Below are 15032 nucleotides of genomic sequence, written 5' to 3' on the forward strand. Positions count from 1 at the left end.
TCCTTTTACGATCCGCCACTACCCTCCGCGGTCGGTCCCTCTCTTTCTTCACCGACGTTTTCGCGCCGACTCGCGTCCGCGGAGTCCTTCGGCTCGCTTACTGCTCGCGAAACTTCTTTGTTATGTCGCGCGAATTCCCCCGTGGGCCAAGCCGCCGGCGCGCCGCAACGAAATCGTGTATTAATGTAGGTACGTATAACGGCGTAACGCTGCTGCGACCGTGTTCGATAAACGCTCGATAATGTCCTCCCAACGGCCTGCGTTTCTTTCCTCGTGTCTTTTATTATGCGCCGCTGTGTGATAATTCTGGAGCGGGATAACTTTAATGAGATAGTCGACTTGCGAGCATTCAGAAAGCTACATTTTCAACGAAGTAGCAATAACGATTCGGAAATGGTTATGTTCTATTTAGTGCCGTACGGAATAATTTTAATTTTCTTTATAATAATACGGCTTTCTAATAATACGGTAAATAAATACTATCTTCTTTTACTCCACACATTAATCTGCATAATATAACAATACATATAAATCAATCGCGTATAATATTACCTCTATACTTAATTAATTAATGTGTATACGTTATATCTCCTTTTCTTTTTATCGTTTAATGTTTGTAAATCATAATTGCTGTAGACTTGAAATAATACATTCTAAATTGTCAAATAAATTATGTCTACCATTATTATATTTATTATTTTGTCTATTTGATTACTGGCGACGTATATATAAAATTTTAAAAGTACTTGTGCTCGTCTTAATCAAAGAAATACGTCAGCATTGCAGCGTCTTTCCGAAAATGAACCAAGAATTTCATAGAATTTGCTCCCACGTAATTTAGCACGTTATTGCCTCAAGCTAATGAACCCTCCGCGAGTCCTGATTAATTTCTGAATTGCGTTAATCTCGTGGAATCGGCGCGACGACGACGCGTCTTTGGAGCAATGGCGACAAACGACGCGTGTGTTTCCCTCGATTCTCGAAGCCGCTTTGCGCGATGCCGCATCGCAATCCCGTTTCGTATCACACACCGCCCTCGCGTCGTCTAATAATAATTTCGCGGAGCTATAGGAGACAGGATTAATTAACCGTCTAGTACGATCCGGTGGGATCCACAGACAATATATCTACCTATGTCGCAACCGCACTATACAGTACGCGAATATATATATTCCAGGAACTCCCGCAAAATTATACACAAAGGCAGCTGCATCGCGAAAGCGCCAAGGTCCCTCCACGTTTCAAAGAATCATATTGTATAAACAGATGGATTAAAATTAATAAATAAATAAGTGAAAGGGGACTAAATTGTCCTATATTGAAAAATTAAATTCTCGAAATTTGGAATTAGTTTCAAAGTTGCTATAAGCGAATCTCATTGTTTCAGAATTTGGTTTCTTTCGACCCGAAGACGAGGGACACGCGCACGATTGAAAGCAATGAGCGGCCAGGCGAAACAAAGGGGAGATATGGAGAATCAAGAGGAGGGTGGCATGGTGTTCGTGCATGAGTGACGTCGCGTCGCGTAATTGTGCTCACGAGTTCGCCGACACGGTTCGCGGCATGACGCGAGGGGACGAAAGGGGACGAGAAGAAGGCACGTACATAAACGTTTGCCGTCGACGAAGCGTGCCCTAGGTCTTGGCCGTTGCGCAGCTGGGGAAAGAGCCATCTCGACCGTGGTCGCTCTTCCCGCCGTATGATGAACCACGAAGGTCTACACAGGTGAGTCGTTTGTATGTATGCATGTTCCTGGCGCGCAGGCGTGCGCCAGAAGCGGAGTCGGGGCGGAAATCGGGGCGTTGCGGCCGGTATATTTTCGAGCGGACTGTCAACATTAAGGCAATCTTAAAACTTAAAAGAAAAAGAGGACTGGTATTTCCGTCCGCTATTCGGATGGTATTCTCGTGCAATCCAAACGCGAATAAATGCAAATAAACGCCGCGTCATTCTATCGCATCAAACGTTCTCGAATAGCTCTGATTTCGCTACCAACCGCATCCGCGCAATGCTTTGCGGGGGGAAAAAACGGAAAACGACGCGTTTGCACCGATTCACGCTCCCGCCTTCACATTCCTCTCGGGACTGGTGACGTAGAGTGACGTCATGGATGCTAGTTCCCGGGACGAACGATCGATCCTGGTCATCGTGCACGACCACCACTACCATCCACCGCCGCGATGACCGTAAGAGGAGACGTATTTACGCGACTATGTATAATTACACTGCGCGAGGATCTCGGATCAATTTCCAAATACAGAACTTTGGTCCATGTATATGAGCGAGGCCCGTTTAGTTCAAAGTTCTGTTAGGTTATTAAAAAAAGACCGGCTGGGATTTATAGAAGTTTGCGTGACTGCCAATATTTGGACGGTTGGCTTATAATACACAATTAATTTTATGCTTTATTGTTATCCATATTTTTCGTGTACGCTTATCCATGAAATGAAACATCTGAAACTTAATATTGAATTGAAGATTCATTTAGATAGTTGCAATTTAGATAGTTACATCGGATCCGATTGTAACAGTCGATATTTTTATTCTCTTCCGATCCTTGATATTCACAAAAATTTTCCCAGAATTTTTAATAGCGCTTCTTCGGTGGGTTTGATTAAGATCTGAACAAGTTAATACACATACTTTGCAAAAACAAAGCACAAACGGATATTAATTAGGCAGATGAATGAATTAGAATTTGTAAAGGCACATTTGAACAATTAATTCATAAGTAACGTACACAGATGAATTTATTCAAGATGCTTCGTCTTTACGTATAGCAAAAAGGAATGAGATTAAGTCGCAATTCGCGCGAAATCTATTTCAGAAAATAAATTCAGATTGCATCGGAACGACGCGTCGGTCGGGAGCGTAAAGACGCTGCTCTTCGCGTGTCACGTGTGCCCGCCGTATCAGGATACGGTGGGCTATATTTATATAGCTATGGGTAACGCCGTGTGCGTGCCGTACGTGGCGACGATGACTCGCCGAAACGCTCCAAATATACGGGAACGAACGGGGACGTCGACGGATAGGAGGACGAACGGACGGGAGAAAGCTCTCGAGAAGAAGGTTAAAGGGACGGGGTGGAGGCTGGAGGCGCGCGAGACGAGCATACGAAGGAAGGGATGACAAATGGCGAGCGGGAACGCGAGAGGCGAGGATAAGCGTTGGGAGGACGCGCGCCGCGACGGAGAACGAAATCGGTTCAATAAATGCAGCGCGCGCGGGGCCGTCGGCACCGACCGCTTCGGTCGCCGACGGTGACGGAGTCGGCGTCGCGCGGCGCGAAGAGGGCGAGAGGAGGCTGGGCGCGGAAAGTCCGTCTGCGCGCGCGAGAGAAACGGAGAGTGTGTCGCCGCGATCAGAGTGCTCCGAGGGCGAGCGCGACGGAGAGACAACAAACCCACGCCTGCGCCACGTGGAGCGAGCGTAGTAGCAGCAGCTGGACGAGAGGGAACGGGACGAGATCCGGGACGAGACGCGCGACGAAGGTGGGAGGTTGGCGATAATCTAGGCTAGAAAGTACATATACCCGAGTTGAAAGTCGGATGTTGTCCAAAGTCGAAATCTCAATAGACGAGAAGGGAGAATATTTTTTTTTCCCTCGCGGCAACTGCGTCATTCCTTGCGTAAGGTCGACCCTGATGAAACGAGTCGCGTACGTTGCTCGACGATGCGAAGTGAGGGGACGCGGCCGCTCTCGCCGATCGATAGCTCCTGATCGCGCGGCGCGCGGGAAAGAAAAGGATGAGTCGGAAAGAGAAAGAGAGAGACAGAATGATAACAATATAACGTGTTCCACGCGATCGCTAATGCACCGCCTGTCTGTCTGCTGCCGTTAATGAATGACCGTAGTCCGTCCTGTCTGTCGTTAATCGTCGAATTATCCACGTGGATTGCATTTCTGCTCGTTACGCAACGACATCGCGATTGATTTTTGCGATGCAGTCTCATCGACGGTAAATAATTTTATATTATATTATATTAATTCGCTAGGATTGACCATATATAACTTTTTGTGATGTGTTTTATATTGGTGTGTTTTTTTTATCATTATTCGATTCTCGCGAAGAGATTACAGTTCTCTGTTATGGAAAGACTCTCGCGCGGTTTTCGCGCTTGTAATTATTCATGGATTCAAGCGACCTTGACGGAAAAAGATGGACGATAACAGTAATTAGTTATGCACGTGTTGGCCGGCAGCTTTCACGTTAACTAATGCTAATGAATGCGGAAGGCAGGAACTGTCCGTACGGCTTGAACTTATTACTCATTTACAACGTAAATCATTCCGTGAAGAAATGCTTGACATTTGCAATAGGCGATACATACCATTTCACTTTAGTGCGATACATACTTACATTTCATTTCCAATAGAAATTTCGTGACTTAATGATCATCTCATTTATCGAATAGTTTGTATGATTCGCTAAAAAAAATGTCTATCTGAATTAATAAGGCAACGATTTAAAAGAAAATGGCCATTCTTTCAAAACGTGAAATCGCAGTAGACAACAATAATTTTGATAACTCCTATTTTTATTGACTTGAAGGAATACGATTCTCAATTAACTAACGGTGCCACGCCTGCAAATATCGGCTAGGTGAACGGGAATAATGGGGGATGAGAGAAAGGGCTGGACAGTAGGTAGAAAGGTGGAAAGAGATGAATGAGAGACAGAGAGAAAGAGGAGATGAGAGAAACAGAGACCGGATGATAACAGAAGAGGCATCGACCGCGCTCGGGTACGTTGCCTGGACAACACAACGAACATCGACTTTAGCCGAATTATTTGTTAAGCCGCGCTCACACGAAATGTCTCGTTTATCAGTATGGATGAGAGTTACATCCGGTTTATCCCGGAATTAGTGCTGTGCGAATATGTCACAAACCTAGGACAATCGGATCGTTTAAATGTAATCCCAGGATGCCATTGAATTCCCTGTATTTAGTTGCTAATTGAGTGAACGTCAATTTAGACTTTCGGAGACAAAATTTCAATTATACATTTTTACACTTAATTCAACAAAATTTTTAAATATTAAATGTCAAATAATTTCCTAACTACTGATATTACTCCGATATTTAAAAAACCGTTATTTATTTTATTCTTTTCATTGCCTTTCCCAAGCGTGTTTGTAGACGAGAATAGAAAAATTGCTATTTAAATATCGTGCTAGACAAAGTAGAAAAAGATGAATGTGGTTAGCCGCGTGATGCAAGCGGACGTGAAAGAAACGTCTTTACTGTGAAACGTGAATACTGTGTTAAGTGGAGCCTTTATGAACACTTGGTAATTAAATTAAACGTAGTTACGGACACGTAACGGTCAGACGCGGGGCTTCGACGGGATGCGTTCTCTATGCACGTTACTGGGATGAAACCTATCCCCGCGTTTCAAATGACACGCAACGACAATCATACTCGGCGTTTCTCTCTTCACGCATATTCTCCCTTGTCTGGCGCTTCTACGAGAGATCGGTTGGGCAAGGTCCGGCATGCTTTTCAAACCACGACGGTCGCTTCCGAACGAGGGTTGTTCACCCCTATCCCGATCGAATTTTAGGGCTTGGCAGGATTGCGAAATAATACATTTCTCGCTACGAATGAGAATCAAGTTTACACGTAGCTGAACGAACTCGGAAATACTAACAAGAATCTTTTTTACATGTGTAATTAAGTTAATTAAAAATACATTATCTATCATTTTCACACAAATTTTTCTAAAATAATGGAACATTTGTCTAATATTAGCATTCTTCTAATATTTATATTCTTTAGAATTTATTTTGAGAATATGTCATTGCAGCGAAGTATCATGAATATTACTGTTTTCCTGTTAAAATAAGCTGAATTTTTCCGTAAATTGTTTTCCACGAGTTAATGGGCAGAATGCGAAACATTCGAGCCCGGTCGCCGGTCGAGATTTAAGAGACATATGCAGTATTGTGGAGAATGCAGAAGAACAGCATGCACACAAAAATGTCGTGCTAACGGTGCGTCATTAATCAACGGAAACCACAGGCGCGTGCGGCATCGCGTCTAGCCACGCGTAATTAAGGTAAACACGTGGTGGAAATTAATTAATCGATGCGCGATGCCATGCGTGGAGAATGACGTCATTTGTTGCATACGACCTGGTCGTGGCCTCCACCCAGCGGCGGCGGCGCGGCGGCGTGAACGAACGCGAGGATAATGAACGGAGCCGACGAACGCGCATTTTTCAGCGCGACGTTGACACATGATTATTACGAAAAAGTAAATGTGCGTTATCACCGTGCGTATCCTGCCCCTGATAAATGCGAGCCGTTGAAATCAGTGCGTGACCGAGTAGCCGAGCGAGATTGCGTGTCGGTTATGTCGGCGCGATCCGCCGGACTTTCCTGACCTTTCTCGATGTGAAAAAAATTATATCAAAGAATTTACGTCGAGAACGTAGATACCCGATATAGGAAAGCGGGTTCTTCCCACGATGTCGCAATCCGCATGACGTTTTATCTAATCTACATTTTATCTATGCAAACTTTTTCATTCAATCCGTTTATTTCGTCGAAGTGGAATCTACTACGACGATCGAACGGCGATTCCTGACACGTCTGTCCGCATCGCGGCGAAATATACCGGACGCGCCCGTATTGCCTTCTGAAATGTAATGGGCGTGTCGTACAAAAAACCGAGGAAACGCAGCGTACGTGTACTTCATCACGTTTGTGTCAATAACGCGGCGATAACAGCTGGCGTCAGTAACAACATGCGAAACGCGGAATTTGCAGCACTTTCCGTTAATCTCCACAACCTGAAGGTTGTCCAAACAAAAGTCTCAAATTATTCGCGCAAAATCTTCTACTTCCTTTCATTTTATCTGATAACGTTTGATTGAGATCTCTATCCATCGCTTGCGGCTACGTAAGTTTCACCGCGCTTCCGTTTATCCATCGATTTGCTACTTAGTTTGCAATTAATTTCTCCGCAACGAAAGTTCGATATACCTATGTAACTAATCTTCAGATTAAAAAACAATTAAGAAACTACTACTTAAAATTAACGAAAGAACATTCGATTTTAATATCTCGGCGTTTAATCTTTTCTCACAATTCTTCACTATTCAATTGTTTTCCGTACTTGCAAATTAAACGTCTCCAAATTAAGCCACAAACTAAAACTAAAACTTTGCTAAGCTGGAATCTGCTTGAAGTTAAAGGAAGAGCCGAGAGGGAAGAGCATGATTCTCTCTTTTATATTTTTTATTTATATGCAGCCAGTTCAAACTCTTGATTCGTCAAAACCTGTATATTTAAAATTAATTAATTTAAAAACGATTTCTTAGTCACGTCTGGGTCAAAAAAGAAAAATTCACAAATAAAATGCGCATTATCCGACATAATTTTGAAGAAAGCGAAGAAAAGCGCGTTCTGGTGTGATTCACTTTACCGTTTCCAATTGTACGAAAATCCAAACCGGACGAATTATTTCGATCCAATATCACTGAAGATCGCGGAGGCGCGACGTGATCAAACTCACCGACGTGATTAACGATGACTAACTGACTGATAATCGAAATACACAAGTCGTACCCGCACTGTGCGCGCACTCACGGCCGTTCACTCGGCCGATGCTTCTCGGAGGAGGTATCGACGAAATAACGTCAAAGCCGAAGGCCATTCACGACACATTCTGACGAATAGACTCTGACTGACGCAACAGTCGATCGAGATCGAGATATCGCTATGACGCGCACGCAGCCGTTTGCCACGTAATTTTGGCTTGCAATTATATTAGCCTGACGATTTTCTTGTTATTGATATAATAATAGATATAATTTGACAATTCTCCGAATAGACAACGCGATTGTTATTATACGATAAGAAAAGCAAAGTACGCGAAAAAAACGGGATTAATTAGTTCGGAGTACACGATCATGTGATTCTTTCATAAATTTACGAGAATCTTACACAATTAAGAAGATTAAATTGGATTTTCACAAAGTTTTTAGAAAAGTAAGAGATCTTTAAAGTTATGCAACATACGTTATTTTATATTAAAATATTCTTTTTCTCATCTCTCGAATAGAGGACTATCATGATGCACGAGGTCATTTTAGAATTTATATTGCAACGTCGACGAACGTATAAAAAAAACTGAAACTCTGCGCTGTACTAAAATAACAGATTCATAGCTACATCAGAGTCGCATGAATCGTAAAACGAAACTGCGAAGATTCACGACTAAAAGCGGCACGTATCTGTTTGAGTTTCACACCATGTGCAAACGTATGATGAAAAAAAATGACTTGGTAATTGTTTGCCACAAGATTTCTTTGAATTCCAAATGCCATCGTGACTTTTTCCGTATAGAAATTTGAATAAACTATGATAAAATAATGAAATATTAAAAATTATGGTAATAGCTCGTTGCTATTTTCGAAATATTACCGTACCGCGAATCGATATGATCGTGCCAGAGATACGCGAGAAGTTAGAGAAGTTTAGCTCAACACAAAACGAAAATATCAGTGACTCACGCGTATGCTTTAGATTCGTACGATTACGAATCACAACACGATATCGGAAGTCTTCACGATCGTGTTTCGTAAGACTAGAGAGCAAAGCTGGCACGTTAAATTATTTCCCGCGAGAGCACACTTTATTATCGCGCAATAAAAATTATCATGCTGTTAAAGTCTATTCTCGTTCCGCGATAATCGCCGCCACACGGCAGTCGTAAAAAGCAATCGTGTAACTGGAAACGAGACGTCAGATGTTTCAAATTTTCGCTAAGCGAACCCTCGCGGAAAGAAGTTCCCGAACTTCGTAATTCTCGATGCCTTTACTTGTTGCGCAATGATCGATGATCTTCCTCCCGTATCGTTTGATACCAGAAAACCGCAGACATGTGGTGCTGTCACTGCGAGAGCATATTTACTATCTCTTTCTCTTACTCTCTCTCTCTCTCTCTCTCTCTCTCTCTCTCTCTCTCTCTTTCTTCCTCGAGGTATCTGATATCGATATTTCTAATAATACCGCTTTCCCCCATGAGCTTCCGCTCTGCCTCTCGCGATACCGTGAGTAATGAGTTTCATCGCGCGCCGCGCGTTTTTTAATCGAGTCAAAAACGCTTCAATATTTTATACCTAACTTCTTCTCAATTGTTATTTATTGTTGTATTGGCAAGAAATCAAATGTTTACACAAATACTTCAAAGGTCGCAACGGAAATGATTGCAAATAAACCAATTTGTTATCGTTCACTGGTTCTGCGAATTCGTTCGCTCGCATATGTGCGAGCGCATCTTTACTTCGAAACGCGAGCGGCCGAAAAAGTAAAGTACCGAAACAATTTTTGCGCGAGAGATCGTATCTGTATCTCTCCTCTAGTTTGCTTTTCTTGTGTTGCCGCGCACATTCTGTAAGTTTCGCATTTCATAAATGACGATCTCGAAGGGGATGTGACGGACGAAAACGGAGGGTGAAATGAAAAAGAGAGACAGCTGGAAGATGACAAAACGGAACGAGACGGAACGAGACGGAAGGATCCCGGGAGATGGATTTATGATTAATGCCGCTAGACGGCTGGGTAGTAAAAAGCGTTCGACCGCCGCGAAAGTAAAGAGCCATAAAACCTAATGAGATGAGTTCCATCGGGATCTCCAAGGGAGACTGCTTTCTGCGCATGGCGCATGAAACCCTCTCGGCACCAATATTGGCTGCGTGCCGGTCTTATACAAGGTGTTTGGAAGCAATCGCATTTCAACAGAACGATATTTCTTGTCGAAAACAGATGATTTCATCATATATTTTTTTTTAATTCTACATAATATAAATATCTTTCTTTTTTCTTCGAAAGAATTTTATTACGTCATTATTGTCACTATTGTTATTTAGTTAAATATTTTCTTTAAGAATTTTGAGATTTTAGTATTAAATTAACATTTCTGTCGAATAAAGTCCAGCGTATCGATTTCTAGCATTAAGATCCGTTCACTCATTTCAACAGGTATTCCGTCGATTTTCTCTGTTCGAACTGACAGTTTTTCAACACCTTGTATAATGGCGAAAGCGAAACGCGGACGTAATCGGTACGGCGGCGATTAGCCCGGACGAAATTGCCTCCGCAAAACGATGCGGCGCGGCGCGGGCGCGGCGGCACCTTCGACAGCATACTTCGCGATTTTTCGTTCACCGTTCCTTTGTCGTCGCTTACGTGACGCCGTACGGTGGTTCTCGCGGCCTTGAAGTGTAACATGAGGACATGGAAAGTTGTAATCACGCTGGCGAAGCTAATGACAAACACCGTCGCAATTATGTGTGCGTACGTCCACCGAAAAAAAATATTATTTTTTTATAGCGAATTCGATTGGACGCACTAGTGCGCACTCAGTGCACATTAAAGCCGTTGTACACTGATTTAATTTGTAATATTTAAAGTAAAATGCAAATATTTTGACTTATAAATGCCCAATACATATTTTACCAAATAGTACAATAAAGATAATTGAGGATTTCGTGACTTAACCCGTATATATTAAACATACATTTTACGTTGATTCGTGTACAACGGCTTTAATGTGCACTGAGTGCGCACTGGTGCGTCCAACCGAATTCGCTATAGCGATAATTTTACTCGTGAAACGATTACGTGGAACCATTCTTATCTATGATAAATATAAACGTGGTACGCAAAAGCACGCGTTTTAATTACAGTCTTAAATTGACGGTTAATCTCAACGCGCGTATCTTTTTAAAGGCAACTTTTAAAAGAATTTTTAAATCTTCCGCTAAGAGTGAGTTTTCTTCATCAGAGAAGATTGAGAGGCGCTGAATTAAAAGATGTCCTCACACGCACCCCGTCGTTATGGATGCACTCGGTGCATATAATTGACTCGCAATTTATGTCTCGGGCAACCGCATGTGGGTGGCCGCGCGGCGACCGTATCGCTCGTTTCTCCTTTTCCTCCGCTTCTTCCGCCTGCTCGGTTTATTTGTTCGCGTTCGTCGGCGAGGTGGTCCCTCGTGAAACAGTACCGCGCATATACACGCATCGTCACGCAATGCGACCTCGATCCTATCTGTGTTTAGAGATAGATCACGCCAGTAGATTCGCAATGACGCACGGCCTGGAGTTTCATATCGAATTCTACCGATTCATTGCAAATCTTTGTCAATTAGCACGTCGCGAAGTGCTAATACGAAGAGTAGTCGGTCAACACGGAGATCTGCGCGTGTCAGCTACGTGTCATATCTTCGCAATCAAGTCTTGGATATTCCGCATGGGAGATTTAACTCAAACACGAAAATTATTCGAACGCCAAAATACGCCGCACAGCGCCTAGATTCGAACGGTTTGCTAGGCATTAACTGTAAAAGGCGCGCATCGCGCAAGGAGGGAGTCAGCTTTTCGGCACGGTCGTTCACTCTCGTCCGCTTCTTCGTCTTTCCTGTCGCGTCCGCGCGCAAACTGCGCAGTAAACAAACCCAAGTACGTTTACCTCGCTCTACTGACGTGCTCCCGCGCGACCGCGATCCATTTGAATTTTTTTCTTTTCTGTCATTCCTCTTCGCTCGCTAAATCCCTCGAGGCATTTAATGATGCGTCGCGTATATTAAACAAACGATCTTTCACTGAGATCCGCTTTCTCCGGAAAGCTACGCATGTCTCGTTACATACATACGTGCAAACTGCAATAGACGTAAATACTTAGAATTACTCAAACAAGTTGAATTAATCAATATACGATTAATCGAGTCATTTGCGAGATCGACGCGATTAAATTTTATCGGTGCGTAAGCTAATCAACGCACGGTAATGATTACAGATGATAGTGAAACCTTTTGATACAACACGAATAACGATGGAGGTAAGATCGATAGCAAAATGCTAACCTCTTTAGAATTCTATTTTCTATTAAGTTAATATAAACATTTCAATGATATACTCAATATAATGTGAGCTAGTAGAATGCTAAAGATGCCTAATGTCTATTTAGCGCGTTTGTTATACTCTGTATTTATTAATGTTTTATTCTTATCTTATCAATCGGATTTCTAGTTCCCTTCTTATTACTCTATACTTATTGCGCATTTTCAAATACAGCATATTAGAATCTAAAACCAATAATTTTGTCCTCGGAATGCGAAAACACATGCTTACATCTCGACATGCAAGTACATGTAAAAAATATAAAAATTATGATACCAAATACTGAAAATATCGTACAAAAAAGTATAATTATATAAATATATACATATAAATATATATGATATAAAAAAGTATTAATATTTAGCATATAATTCAAGTTGGTACAAACCTTCCTTTATAAAGCATTTATTTTTGTTCAAAATATATACAATATTTTTTTAGATATAAAAATTAGATTAAAAAAGATTATCACAGATAAAGATCAATAAGAGAAATATAGAAAATCTGATAAATATGTACAATTTTAGAAAATTCAAAAATTCACTCTTGAATAAGCTTCGAAATATAATAATATAACATAGATAGCATAATATATACAAATATCAAAAACAGATTTGTCTTTTTAGAGATGATAGATATTGATATGTATAAAGCCCATTCTTATCGCTACGACATCGTGCAGGACGTATCGTATAAATCAAAATAATCTGCTCGTGCATACATTGCAATTTAGCGAACCTACATAACCAGAACTTCGCAACACGAACAACAGCGATTACAAATTCAAGCATACGTGCCGGTAAGCGTGACTTACCGTTCCTTGCTGATTTATATAAGTAAGGATAAAATGTCACCGTTCACGGGAACTATTTGATCGTCCTTACGCTATTCACGTTCCCACAAACGGCGGCAAAGTTTACACCTCTTTCGAAGAAGTCTGTTATTAGTGCCAAAGCGACAAATATATGACATAGTTCGCTATCATTGGAAAACGGGTATTACCGTATCGGTATGATACGGAAGTTTAAAGTTAAAAGTTTAACGTGTAGATAATATGAACGCAAATACGAAATGGAATAGGGGGAGAGAGGGACTCGCATAAAAAGTACATCTTACCTCGGATCGACAATATACTCATATCCAAAGCTACACTGCAAACATATAAATGAGATGATCAAGAGAAAATGGGTTACGGTAAAACAAACCTTGATCGCAACAATGCTCGACATGTAAGAGACATTGATTAGTAAACATTAATTACAGATGCATTCGGAGGAACATCCGTCGTGAACTTGAGTGAGAATCCGACACTTTCCGTTGTTTGTAAGCAAAGTCTATATATAAAGTCAGAGATATAAAACAGGAGCTTATCGTTTTAACCATTGTTGTAACAACGTCAAAAGTAAGAGCTTATCAGACTTGCTCGTTAAAGCTGCGATAATTCCCGGTATGTCTCGACTCAGCGTCAGCGTATCGAGTACCGACGATAATTAAGCGTAACATCTTGATATCGACCGTGTCGTAATATTATCGAAAAAGCGATTATTTATAAAATTGTCTCAACGTAACCTCCGTTATCGAAACCCGACCGGTTTTGTTCCTCGGCGCGATAAGCGCGTCGCGAAATACGAGCTTAAAGCAATCCGATGCATGGAAATCGATTCCGCGTTGGGGAATCGCATAAGCCCCCGTCTCTTCTTCAAGTTATCGCGATTATAATCGTTCAAAGCTGAGATTTCAGAATCAGATATATTGCCGAATATATTCCCTTAGTACCGCGCTGGAATTAAAATTTATTTCGCGTAAAATTTTTTTCTCTTTCCCTCATTATTATTATCGTCGTTACCGTTATCGTTTTCGACATATGTCGATTAAATAGTCATTAAGAGCACAGGTATGAAGGTCTGCTTGAAAGAAAAACGCGCGTGTCAGACTTACTGCATGTTATCCTTGATAACCAGCTCCGAATCAGTCTGGCGTAATCGACGTAATCGATCACCTCGTCGAAGTCGCGCAACAGCGCGCTGTTTTGATCTCTCCGTCGCTTTCTTGGCACATCCTTGCCGCGAGAGTGGTGGTGATGGTGGTGGTGGTGGTGGTGGTGATGGTGATGGCGGTGGAGGCGCAGGATCTCGGATTGTCCCAAAGGGTTCGCATTCGGGCTCTCCGTCGGATCTTCTTCTATGGCGCTTGTTAGCAAGGAGGTATCAGCGGAGTCTGCTGCCATACCGACGGCACTGCAATGAGACCGGTCGAAGATGGGTTGCGACTATTACAAAAACAGACCTACGATATAACGATAATCACACGTTCGGCAGTCGCCATGCTAATCGACGTATTTCATTTGTCTCGTGTCAAGAGTGCAAGTACGCGACAGGCCGATAATGTTAACAAATTAAGCGGGTTGTCACGATATATCGAGCCGTTGCACAAAAGTACCTAATGATACATAATCGCGAACTTATCACTTTACTACGCAAAACCGTGTGGAAGCGCCGGGAGGATCCACCGGAGGGGGACTGTTTTTCGGCTATTCCCCGAAAAGCGCGATTTATTGCCACAAAGATCGATCTTGGTCGTTGCATCAGTTGCATGGTTACCGAAAAAGCTCATTTCGAGATGAAACTCGGGTAGGAGATAACATATGTACGTCAAAGAGATAGTACTTTCAAAGTTAACGGAATTCTGCGAAGTATAAGATGACGACAGGGGGAACGGCTCCGGATACCCCGGGGACGCGTCATCATCCCGCATTTAATTCGCGATAACCCAGATTGCGGCACGTACAAAGCTGGTTATCGCGACGCGCGCGAAAAAATTCGTTATCAACATGCATTGATATTATACGCGGCGAAATCGCGCCGCGAAGATAGATATCTCTCGACGATGCCCTCCGACCCCCACGTACGGTACGGTGGCTGTGGCCGCAGCGACGGTGATGTTTTACTATCGGCGCGTAATCAATCGACGCTCGCAGTTATCGTTTCACGGTACCGTACGGCACGGCGGTTCACGTCTCGCGGTACCGAGCTCTGTTTTATCAGAGGCGAACCGCGCGCGAAGAACGGCAGCTGCACGTGCCGCCGCGGACAAGGACGTCCGCCCGTTCGTGG

The 15032-nt window shown here is 42.6% G+C and overlaps 2 protein-coding genes across 9 annotated transcripts in view; one reads left to right on the forward strand and one right to left on the reverse strand.

Moving 5' to 3' along the window:
• LOC139787425 (growth factor receptor-bound protein 14) overlaps positions 1-15032 on the reverse strand; it is a 248550-nt gene that overhangs the window by 185633 nt on the left and 47885 nt on the right. For all 7 annotated transcript variants that reach the window (XM_071726503.1, XM_071726500.1, XM_071726499.1 and 4 more), the window contains one exon: positions 13858-14156. In XM_071726503.1, coding sequence (XP_071582604.1) covers positions 13858-14146 — 289 coding nt within the window. In that variant the 5' untranslated portion in view covers positions 14147-14156. The remainder of the gene's footprint in view (positions 1-13857; positions 14157-15032) is intronic.
• The window catches only part of LOC139787417 (SET and MYND domain-containing protein 4), a 107464-nt gene that overhangs the window by 2065 nt on the left and 90367 nt on the right, over positions 1-15032 (forward strand). For both annotated transcript variants that reach the window (XM_071726498.1, XM_071726497.1), the window contains exon 2: positions 1388-1725. The gene's annotated coding sequence lies outside the window, so the exon portion shown is untranslated. The remainder of the gene's footprint in view (positions 1-1387; positions 1726-15032) is intronic.

The sequence above is a fragment of the Temnothorax nylanderi genome, unplaced genomic scaffold (assembly GCF_030848795.1).
Source record: "Temnothorax nylanderi isolate EJ_2023f unplaced genomic scaffold, tnyl_v1.0 TNYL_tig0009_pilon, whole genome shotgun sequence".
NCBI lineage: Eukaryota > Metazoa > Arthropoda > Insecta > Hymenoptera > Formicidae > Temnothorax > Temnothorax nylanderi.